The following is an 11,426-nucleotide window of genomic DNA, read 5'->3' on the forward strand; positions in this document are numbered from 1 at the left end:
GGCGTACTTTACCGCGGAACTTCAGCCAATCGGGTTATTGGCAGTAAAACGGCCAACGGAAACTCCGCAGTTAACGCATTTAGAAGATTACAGACGGCAACACAGCATCAGATTATGACCAAACGGAAGTGAACATTACCGTTTAAGTCAGTTATGCGTAAGCGTATGAAACATCTGCGATTGTTAATTTTTCGTGGTTCTGATTCCCCATATCTACGATATGGGTCACCGATATAGAAACCACGACAAAATTAATACAATCTTCCTACTAACGTTTTGCTACCTCATAATGTGCATGCGCTATGAGATAACCGTACTGTAAGAGTCCTTTAAATAGTCGGTGAGAAGCAAGCGTAAAACGCAGCACAACCACAATAAGTGTCCACAGACAAATGAGAGACGATATAAATCCGGCGCGGTGCATAAGCACCACGTGCAGCCGCAATGTCTAACTGCAGTCAGCTGACGTCCGCAAGTACAGGGATTTCTTGCCTCAGCCGTTGACATCCACTATATTTTTTACAGGTCCACAAATTTTTCCCCAAGACCCCCATGCACATCGAGTTTTTTACACAACAGTTCCCAGTAAACGACATGTCCATTCATAATGGTTACAATGTAAGATTAAAAAATGGAAATCAGCTAAAAAAACGCAAAAATTTTTTACTGAAAAAGTAAAACAGTAAGCACACACATCCAGTGCAAAGAAGTCAACAAGCGGCACGCGAAAATCTGCCGGAGCAGGTAAGTTAACAATCCTGAAAGTGCATCATCAAAGGTACATTCATAAATCCCACAGGATGATAGCAGATTCCGAATCCTTCCAACGGATGACAGCACGGCATTAATTGCCTTGTCGCCGATCCACATACCAAAACATTTAGCAGCGACAAGAGAAAATAAAGTTAGTTCAGTCTTGTTCGTTTGGGAAGAGCACTTGGAGAATTAAACACGTCTGTGGGCATTGTTTAGCAAATCCAGTTTCGGTTGCCCAAACTCGATCTGAGTTAACCAAACATGACCCACTCTAAACAAGAACGGTGACAGCAAATTCTATATTATGGTGTTCAAACTTTGGTATCCAATCAATTGACGATTTTTTAAAGTGGGTGATTTTCGGTGTGATTCTTTTAGCTCCTCCTGTTCGACGCTGTTGCACCAGGATATTGGAACACCGGATATGCCTGTGTACGATACCGTGCTCGTGTATCATACACAGTCCACTCAATATCTGTTTGGTGAATGCCGGCACCATCTGCACATGGAACTCTGTGGTCGTTATTATGTCAGAAATATTACCTGAGATAAATGATACATTCATCCGACTTGTTCACAACCGTACAGAGCTTTCAGAACCAAACAAACATTTTTGTGAAGTTGTGAATAGTAACTTCTTATCCGATCCGCTGCTGCCGTAAACTTGATGCGATCGGTAGCTCAAAGATGCTGAGGTATTCCAGCTTAGAATGAATGTTTGTCGGATGAACAGCTTACCTTCGCTTTCAGTAAAAATGACAGGCTCCATAGTCGGTTTAAAACAAATCTGTGTAAAATCCTTTAAAATGTGCTCCGATGTTATCTCCGACAACCGTTTAGCAACATTATACATGTCTTGGACCAATGCAAGCCGGCATCTGTTTAGCGGCGATACACTGCATGCGGAGGCGCTTTTCTCTCCATCCAACTTGTTTAAATCCATAAGCTTCCCCTCTAGTGCTTTCAGTATATTCTGCTACCCTTCCGGTTCCTTTAACAGTATGATGTCAGAATTAAAACTGTCCAGAAAAAAATTATTCATCTCCTGGCTGTTTATATACGTGTAGTATATCATAACGCTTGTATTCCCAATCCTGGGACTCCATGCTTTTTGGGGTAATTCCCCAAAAATGTTGTGCAGTGGGTTTAACAGCATCCATTGTTTACGTTATGCAAATAAATCACCTAAGCACGAAGTTGTATTGCGACCACTAGGCGTGATCCAGTACCAACTTAGGCTGTAAGGAGATGATAACGAGATCCAAAAATATTCCGATTTCAAACTATTCCTAATAATAAAACTAAGTATAATTATTGATAATTTTATATTATGCACAAGTTTCCTTACTTGGGCTCTTTTAATCAAACACCTTGAATTTATGAATGGCTGAGAATATGCATTCAAATTGTTGCTGAGTATAATATAAACTACGAGTATCGATCAAATTAGAGCACGTGGAATACGCGTTGGGCCGTTACGATAGATGAAAGGTACGACCATGCAGACAAGACATCAGCAGTCAGCACGCACGTAAAATCATTTTGATAAATGATAAAGAATAATACTGTAGTGAAATAATTGCCAGCTACTTCGATTTATCCTTAACTATGATACTCTACAGTTTATGAGAGCAGCCCTAGGTCACTGCCGCCCTTGATAAGTAAGGGCTGTTAATAGCGAAACTCGGAAGCATCAGTTTATGTTTGGCAAATATTCACAATTATAATCTGTAATCTTATACCATTATAAAGAATACTTAGAATACAGAACTTTTATCTTGAGCAATTGTCGGAGGCTTAGAGGTGCAATCGATATGGAAGCATTCCAAGCAAGCAGAGTACCAAGCAAGCAGAGTACCAAGCAGCATTCCAAGCAAGCAGAGTACAGTCATGTATCAGATAACGCTGTGGCCTGAACCGATGATACGACGGTAAGAATGTGAGACAAGCTGCGTTTGCCTGCTGTAATAGATGTGTATGAAACTGGAAATATTGTTTATTCGATTCATTTTCGGATCTGGGTAGTTCAGATTTAGCTGATCTATTAGATTCTTGAATTCTCTGGTTTGAGGCTTCAACTGCTTTTGTTAGACTTCACACGAAATGGCAACAAGCAATATTCCTATTGAACTCGGCCGTTTCGATTTCACACTGGCCGATTACATCGCCAAAGGCGCCTACGGTACTGTTTACAAGGGGACTATCACAGATCGTGGCGATTTTATTGGAGAGACGACCGTTGCAGTCAAAGTCGTCTACGTGGACAAAACGTCAAAAATCTCCATCTGCCACGAGAGCTGGAATGAATGGCGTAAAAGGATTGAAACTCTTCTCCAACTGAAGCACGATAATTTGGTTTCATATCATAAAGTTGAAGTCCTGAAAGCACAAGGAGGACCTTATTTCAAGATCATGATGGATTACCACCTCGGTAAGGTTTCTATTTGTTTTCCGTGTGAAAAAAATTACAGTAAAAATGATAGTCGCCAGCATAACCTTGAAGAAATTTCCTCGTTAAGTCGTCTTCTGAATCTTGCCGGTGTCCCTACCCGTCGTCCATTGTAAAACCATGTTAACCCGGTTATAGTCCACGCAACGTTGCGTAGTGGGCCTGGTGGCAAAAGAGGTAGCTTTAAGCCTTTACGATCGTACAAGACGACATAAATTGGAATTTGCTCAGTGTTCGATAATTTTGTTTATCAGCAGCGCAATGTAAATTGACAAAGGAATATGTGGACCGTGGATATACTGAAAAGATTTAGAAATACGTCGATAATAATATTTTGATAGCAATAACTACGAATGGCAAAATGCCCATGAGCAAGTAGTGGTATTCGGTTAACCTTTGATTTTGAAAAATCAAAATTAATTGCATAAAGCGAAGTAACCTATTCGGAAATTTATTACAAAGGTAGCTGTGTAATTCGCGCTGTGTTTGAGCTCCGTAGGTTGCAATATTTATCACCTCGATACACTGGCTCCATTAATTGAAAAAACTATGAAGAGCCAGCAGCGATAGAAGTTTTAATAAATGCGACAAGGTAGTATGTCTATGATAATAGTTTATTTAGGCAGCCATTGTCCATAGGATGCAGCAGGTGAAAGCCGTGAAACAGAATGACTTTGGGCGTCGTAGTGTGAAGATTATTCGTAAACCTTGTCTGTTACCATGAATTTGGATTTTCGTTGCTTGCATACACGCTAATTTTCCGGATCGGCTTGTAATACGTACTAATTTTCTGGAATCGGCTTTTCTCATAAATCAGAATCATACAGTCCTTACATGTTAGGAATTGTTTCGATCGTTACTTACGCTAGCGCATGCTACTTCCGCCTGAAAATGACTAATTATACAAGCTTGTATTATGTTAATTGATGAAATCATGACAGAGATGATAACAAAGAAGACGATGGCGGTAAGGATGACAGCGATTTTTGTTCAGAGGTAAAAATAAAGTGGCGTGGCTTATACACTGCCTTACAGAGAATGCGAGTGCTTCGGCTCTGTGCGTTCAGATACATCCATTCAGGTTTAAAATCAGTATGCAGCGGTAGTACAGCAATCACAGTGCGCATGCAACTGCATGCCCTACAGTAAGTCAGTTGAAGTTTTAAACCAAAAATTAGGAAACGGACTGTGTATTGCTCGTCGATGACCGCCCATGTGGCGTGCTACATGAGTACTGTCGATCGCACACGCTTCTGCATCTGGTCTCGAGTTTTCACTGATTTTATTTGGATTTTTTGGAAACCGGTTGATAATCTGTAGAGTTTATGATTTGAATCTTATGAAAGGAGTTTGTTTTACAAAAGAAGGCGATGATTTTCAAATTTAAGATGATGATTCGTGCTAATTTTGTGGTTTCTAAAAATTAATATACCTGGGCGAGCAGTATATGAAACCGTATGCACACCGCACGGAGGGAACAAAATTTGAGAAACATCGAAAGATAACTAGGACAAAGAAATTTACGCTACTTTAGTCACGTGGTGGCCTCACGAAGTAATTAACAGTCAAACAAATCTATACCTGAATAAACTGATCTATTTCTTATAGTCACCATCCCAGTTTTTTGGATTTTTACGCTGATTATTGAAACTTTTTACCGTAATGTATGCAAAATATGCAAACAGGAAAGAGGTTAAACTAAAAAAATCAAAAACTCGTAACGTGGAACTGTCTTTTGGTGTTTCCAGAGGGAGATTTGGCTTCTCTTCTGCATAAGCTACGAAACTACGAAGGCTTGCTGGCTGCCACAACTGTAAAACGTCATATGTTAGAAATTGCAAGAGGAGTCGAGTTCCTGCACAGCCGCAACATAATCCACGCTGATCTAAAACCGACTAATGTGCTAATAAAACGTGTGAAATCTGGGCAGACGTCCTTTTTAATCGGAGATTTGGATGACATGGTACGAATGCAGAGAGAAGAAACCTGTTCGAAAGATATCACTCATATGCGTGGAACAAAAAGATTTATGTCTCCGGAGATGCTAAGAAAGTTTTCGCAGTTACCGGCAGAGTTACCCGGACGGAAAACTGACATTTGGAGTTTGGGCTGCATCATGCTGGAACTGGCTAACTTTATTACAGGAAAACATGAAAAGTGGCTGGTCAAGGACTCTCAACTTCCCATATCAGCCGAAAACATAAACGATAACCAATACGCTATCTTTGTCATGGAAGGTTACGCGCCGTTCGTCACGGACTTTGTTCCGGCATATCTAGCGATGTGCATCCGACAATGTTTAGAAGTAATTGCCGAACACAGAATAGGCGCGGAAGAACTGGTATCACAACAGGAAAATTTTGAGCCGCAAATCAGTTTATCGGTACCATCAAAACCTTCTGCATCGGACAATGATAACAACTATCATAACAACAACTATGATAGCAACTTTAGATATCTACAACGTATTCGCCACGTTATTGCCGCTGTCATCGACACCGCCCTTGAGTCAGCGACGTGTCATGGAGGAATATTTCCTGAGAACATTTCTTTCGACGACAATCAAGCGGCCACCCTTGGAGGAGTTCAGGATTTGCTACGTTTGTGGACGACATGGATTACTGAGGGTTCCCTCAATGTGGTTTACATTCCTCCGGAAGGTATCGCAGCGCTGCCCGACTCAACCGAAAATACCAGTAAGACGGATTCATGGGCACTTGGATGTTTGGCCATTTCCCTCATCAACAACGAACTACCGCCGAAGCTTGTGCGACGGGCTCGGATCGGTTCCAATGTTGAAATTTTTCAAATGGAACAACCGCTGCTTCCCAATCTGCAAAAATTTTTTAGCGGAGCAAAGCTGCAGACCGGTTTCGTTATCGGTCCGAAAATCGATTCGAACGGACCGCTTCCATATGTTTGCGAGGATTTCTTGGGCCACTGCTTGGAACTGGACCCAGCGAAACGATGGAGCTTGCAACAACTACATGATCATACTTTTATGAATATGAGCAGATCAGTGGAGGAACTTTTTGCACTAAATAACACTTTTTTAAAGGAGACATTCGAGCTGACGAAGGTGCGGAATCACCCGTTTCTACGGGGTGACGATGTAATGTTGCCGCACCAGCTGGGAGAACTCGTGTACAAACATTCTCGTAACCTTGAGCCACAGGTGGTGGATATCTGGCGCTTTGCACTGCACGGCAAGGGGGCAGACGAACTGCAAAAGCAACGTAGGTTGTGGACAAAAGCTTTTCTGTGGTTGATCGGTGCATTGACTATAGAATCCAGTGCAGAAGAATTGGCTAGCGCTTCTAGACTTCGAGCGCTGCAGGACGGAAGTAAAAACATGCTGCAAAACTTTGGCTGTCGGTTTATTAAGCCGGACAATTCTGCCTTTCCGACTGAGGTGCAGGTTTGTACGGAACACTGTGCAGGTACGCTATATAGTACATACTGTACCATAGATGTAGCATTAAATTGTAAAGCCCTGAATTATGTTGTTTATAGCAAACGAATGTCAAATCAAAGTAATACTCGTATCAATCTAATATTAAAATTTACGATCTGCAATCGTGAACATCTAGTGAGTGGAGAAATACACTGGCGACGCCTGCTGACGATCTGTGTCGAAGTATTATTTTAGCGAAGTTGTTGGACTGTCACGAGCATGTCATTTACTTATAAGTCATTTACTACCTACAATTAAGTTGCTATTTTCAGGAGGTTCATTCAAAGACGTGGCTAAATATAAACTTTCTATCGAAGTCATTGCAAAGTGGACTCGAGAGGTGCTGCTAGGCCTCAAGTATCTTCATGGACACGCCATTGTCCATCGCAATATGGACAGCAGTGTCATCGTATTCAGCAAAGCCGGTTTCCTGGGAACCATCAAGATCGGAGGCTTCCAATATATACGGCAGCCGGAAGCCGATCGCACTAAACGACACGAAGCGACTTCGCGGCAGGAACAGGATGGACGGTTTGCGGCTCCGGAGTTAGTTAATTCCAATAAGGAAGACTTTACCTTTTCGGGGAGAAAGTGTGATATTTGGACCCTGGGATGTGTCGTATTGCATCTGGTTACCGGTGAACCACCCTTATATACTGGCGCAAAAAATCAGCCCATGATCCTAGAAATGGCGATTTTATATCACCTCAACAGCAGCAACAAGAAACTACCTTCTATTTACGAGTGGATACCGACCAATATCCAGGAGTTCATTAAGACATGTTTAAAATTCAATCCACTGGAAAGGCCGGCTGCCGCCGAGCTTCTCGAAAGCTTAGAAAACGGAAGCCTTGGGGCAACGGGACCTGATACCGCTGAGTATTTAGCAAGTCGTGAGGGTGAGCCACTTCCTGATGGTGTTACAGAGTACTGGAAAAACTACTACTGATTATGGTCATTTTTTTACTACCTTTATTTGGACAGTGCCTATGGCCATGGGTACGACCGTACGACAGCTGGTTCATTGGTGGTATCTGTCAATTTATATGATGCCCCATTCATCCCTAGTCCGTTGCGTCTTTATCACGGCGTCTTTATTTCCTCCATCTGCTTGTATGATAAAAAACGTGAAGTATGATCAAGCGCGTGTGATGTGTGTACCTTTTGTCTGATTTTAGTGGTCCAGATAACACAATGCGGCATCGCTGCACTTAATCGAATTTAATTAACCGTAAGCGATAAAATACTAAAAAAGCCAGTCAGTCCGCAGTTCAGAAGTTTCATAGATCATATGAAAGCGCACAGCAAGTTATGCCCTACATTATGCCGCCGATCGATGCGCAAAAAAGCGCATTGTGCAATAACACTGTATTCACACCAATAAAAAGAAAAACATAATACACTACGCAACACTTCATCCAGGTTTTTGGCTTGCGCGCAAGGCGCGGTATGTGTTCAGATTTCGGCATTAAAAGCCTACATCCGGGTTTGCTTTGTTCCGCCGTCGATGGTCGATGCGCGCTTAGCCAGCGCCATCTGACATGTCCGTAATAAAAATAATCGCGAAGGCTGCAATTTGCACCCCCCCCCCGTCTTCACCCTTTCTTCCATGCACCAGCCTCGTGCGGCACGGCAAACGTTTTGCGAATATTTCCAACGGCTGCGTTGCTATTGGTTACCGGATGTAAGTATAATTTCTTATGCGGTTCGTGCTTATCGGCGGAATTACCGCAAAAATGCCTGGCACTGTTAGCATCCAAACAAAAGCCAACTATCTTAAAAGGCGAAGTCGCACTATTGTACACTGGAAGCTAGTGCAGAATATAATCTCAACTGTTTCCGGTTTTCTTCATGTTTCTGGCTTCCTGGGACCAATTTAGCTTTGCGTAGTCTCGTAGATACTCCTCTCCCCTTAAATACTTACTCGGAGATCTTGGATACTTTGCCTAGATACTTCTTGAAGTCTGACTTTATTGGGTTATTCACCATAACGTAGGTTAAACGCAAAATTACGCAGTTTTATCATTTCAACACATAATACACTTCATCCAGCCTCTTACTGATACAAAACGTTTCCTGAACACATGCGGCATTTCCTCGCATTAAAGCAACACTGATTCTCTGTTTAAGAAACTGAGTGGAACGTTTCTCTTGTGTCCGCTCGAAAAGCATCTTACCGAGCGACGGCGAGCGTAGACATCTTACATTTCTATTCTTTACCCCACACGCCCATTGTTTCAAAAACCAAAGCAGAGAAATTAAAATTATCGCGCAAATATCTGTGCTTGTGGTTTTTCTTCGTCTCTGCCATGGTAGCAGCCGCACCGGCCGCTTTATTGAGAGATTAGGATGTATAGTACTGGCTCCAAATGTTTGAAAACAATACGCAAAGTGACCGAAATGTGAGAGAATCCAAAGTATCTGTGCGCTTTCCAAATTTAAATGCTAACGAAATCACTTTGTTGCCCTTAAGTCATAACTGATAAGTCTAACAAGTTCCGGAAACATAATTCCACCATAAATTTTAAGCTTTTGCCCGATAATACAATGCAATATGAAAGTTGCAAACAGCACTGCGATAAAACAAGATCGCTCGTGTCAGTAACATAAATCCAAGTGTATATTGAAGTGAAAATGTGCATAAGAAAAAACCAGATGTCACCGAAAGCAAAATGGGTTCAGAGGGCGATTCGACTGCAATGGTACACAATGGCTTCAGCTTCACAAAGGCCTACTGTTTTTTAGTCTATACATGCAAGTGGCAGGGCGATTCGACAAACAGTGGAACACGGAACACAAAAAGAAAAATAAAACTAGCGCTTTTATGAATAGGTAAGTTAGTGCAGATATGGTACTCGCACGGCGAGTCTGTTTACTACTGTCATGGTACTCGTAATAACCTCGATTACTAATCGCCGTCTGATTACGCTTACGTAGGGCCCGTGCTCAAGTTCGGACTGGGACTCGGAATTGGACTACCAAAACTTGGACTCGGACCACACTTGGACTTCTGAACTCGGATTTCTAAAATTGGACTTGGACTCTTCAAATTGGACTTTTCTTAGGTTTCTTGAGTATCTCAGGGTTCTTAGTATTCTTAGGTTTCTTGGGTAACTCAGGTTATTAGGTTTCTTAAGATTCTTAGGTTTCTTAGATTACTTAGATTTCTTAGGTTTCTTAGTTTTCTTAGGTTACTCAGATTTCTTAGACATACTAGTTTTTTAAAAGATGAAGTCCAAGTTAGAAGTCCCGGTTTCCAAGTCCAGGTTAGGAAGTCCAATTTGGAAGTCCAAGTTGAGAAGTCCAAGTCCAAGTGAGGAAGTCCAAGTCCAAAGATATAAAGTCCAAGTTTGGTCCAAGTCCAAGTTTTAGTAGTCCAAGTCCGAGTCGAAGTCCGAGCTTGAGCGCGGGCCCTTAAGTAGTCGTTGTAAAATTATTATGAGCTCTTCGTCCACTTTAAAGACTGCTTATTACACGCAAATAAGATAATCGAAATGACGACGAATTTTGCAGCTAGGTGCAGTGTTGTTTTTGTTAACAATTTGTTAAAAAAACATGACTGAATCGCCCCAATGGTTTGTCGAATCGCCCGACGAGAACAACGGACACGGAACCAGAGATGCGCACCCGGATCCAGTGTTGGATTCGGGTTTGCCGAATCGTCATACGTACCGGCAAAATGTGTCATTTCGAACTCTTGTTGCGCGGAGTCACCCTGTCAATGTTGTCATATTATTATACTGCGCATGTTTGTGCAGATACGCACGCATTACAAATAGTACCAGAGTCCTAAAGAAACAGAAACTGTTGGTGCGTAGCGAAATTTAAAATCAAGCAAATAATTATTGGTCCTTTAAGAGACCCAAAAGCTAAAGAAGTATCTAGGCAAAGTATCCAGATCTACGAGTAAGTATCTAAGGGTAGAGGCATGGTCTGTGTATATAATAGTCCGAATTCCTGTATGAAATTACTAAAATCCCAGCGTGACTGGGTTGCTGCGCGGTGTATTGGGACGATTACACACGTGAATACACACTCTGCAGTACGTAAACTCTACGCAACGTAGCGAGCACGCAAGTCTCCGTATCACGTAAGACATGTTTGTTAGAAATTTTCGCGCAAATATTAGCACTGCACAGACTCAGCGATAACATCGATTATTCCCCAGCATGAATTTTTAGCTTACGTTTTTTGAACTCAGAACTTTTCGACCATTGCTTACCAACCTTGTCGTTTAACAATTTTGCATAAAAGTGAATTCTTATTTGAAAGTAATAAGATGCACTTTTTCGAAAAACCTCAGCCCACGAGCACTCAGCAAGACAGGGCGAACGCATACTATTTTTCTTGGCAATAAAATCGGGCATCGCAAATTTTTCCGCGGTTTTCAGTAGGGACTGGCGAGGAGAAAGGTACAATACTTCCTCAATACGTTCACGGAATATTGTCTCCAGGCTACACATCAAATCACGAAACGGTTTTCCAACAAAGTTTAAACCACCCCCATCCTTCATTTCGGTCAACTGAGCGAAATTAGGAGTGCCGTTCGAGCAATCCAACCAAAACAGTTCCATTCGGCAAGAGTCACATACTTCTGCTTCCAACTCTTTCCTTTTACTTGTGAATCCGCTGAGATAATAAACAACATTTCGAGAAATGTCATCTAGATGAGCACCGTTCACTAATGGGTCCAATTCCGGAACATCGGGCTCAGACTGCGAAAGCAGTGCCAATGCTTTAGCGGCTTCCAGTTTTTTGGAAAATTCC

The 11,426-nt window shown here is 42.0% G+C and overlaps 1 protein-coding gene and 1 long non-coding RNA gene across 2 annotated transcripts; one reads left to right on the plus strand and one right to left on the minus strand.

Moving 5' to 3' along the window:
- Positions 1 to 589: 589 nt before the first annotated feature.
- LOC129580991 (uncharacterized) lies at positions 590 to 2,398 on the minus strand. The gene is made up of 3 exons (XR_008689414.1): positions 2,105 to 2,398; positions 1,942 to 2,045; positions 590 to 1,747 (listed from the first exon to the last, which is right to left on the minus strand). It is a non-coding gene; the product is annotated as an uncharacterized LOC129580991 (long non-coding RNA).
- A 156-nt stretch (positions 2,399 to 2,554) lies between these two features.
- LOC129584778 (uncharacterized) lies at positions 2,555 to 7,898 on the plus strand. The gene is made up of 4 exons (XM_055477126.1): positions 2,555 to 2,687; positions 2,848 to 3,187; positions 4,954 to 6,645; positions 6,932 to 7,898. Exons 2-4 carry the CDS (start codon positions 2,860 to 2,862, stop codon positions 7,606 to 7,608), a joined length of 2,697 nt encoding a protein of 898 aa, XP_055333101.1. The 5' UTR covers positions 2,555 to 2,687; positions 2,848 to 2,859; the 3' UTR covers positions 7,609 to 7,898.
- The last annotated feature ends 3,528 nt before the right edge of the window (positions 7,899 to 11,426 follow it).

This window comes from Paramacrobiotus metropolitanus, unplaced genomic scaffold (genome assembly GCF_019649055.1).
Source record: "Paramacrobiotus metropolitanus isolate TYO unplaced genomic scaffold, Prichtersi_v1.0 Parri_scaffold0000001, whole genome shotgun sequence".
Classification (NCBI taxonomy): domain Eukaryota; kingdom Metazoa; phylum Tardigrada; class Eutardigrada; order Parachela; family Macrobiotidae; genus Paramacrobiotus; species Paramacrobiotus metropolitanus.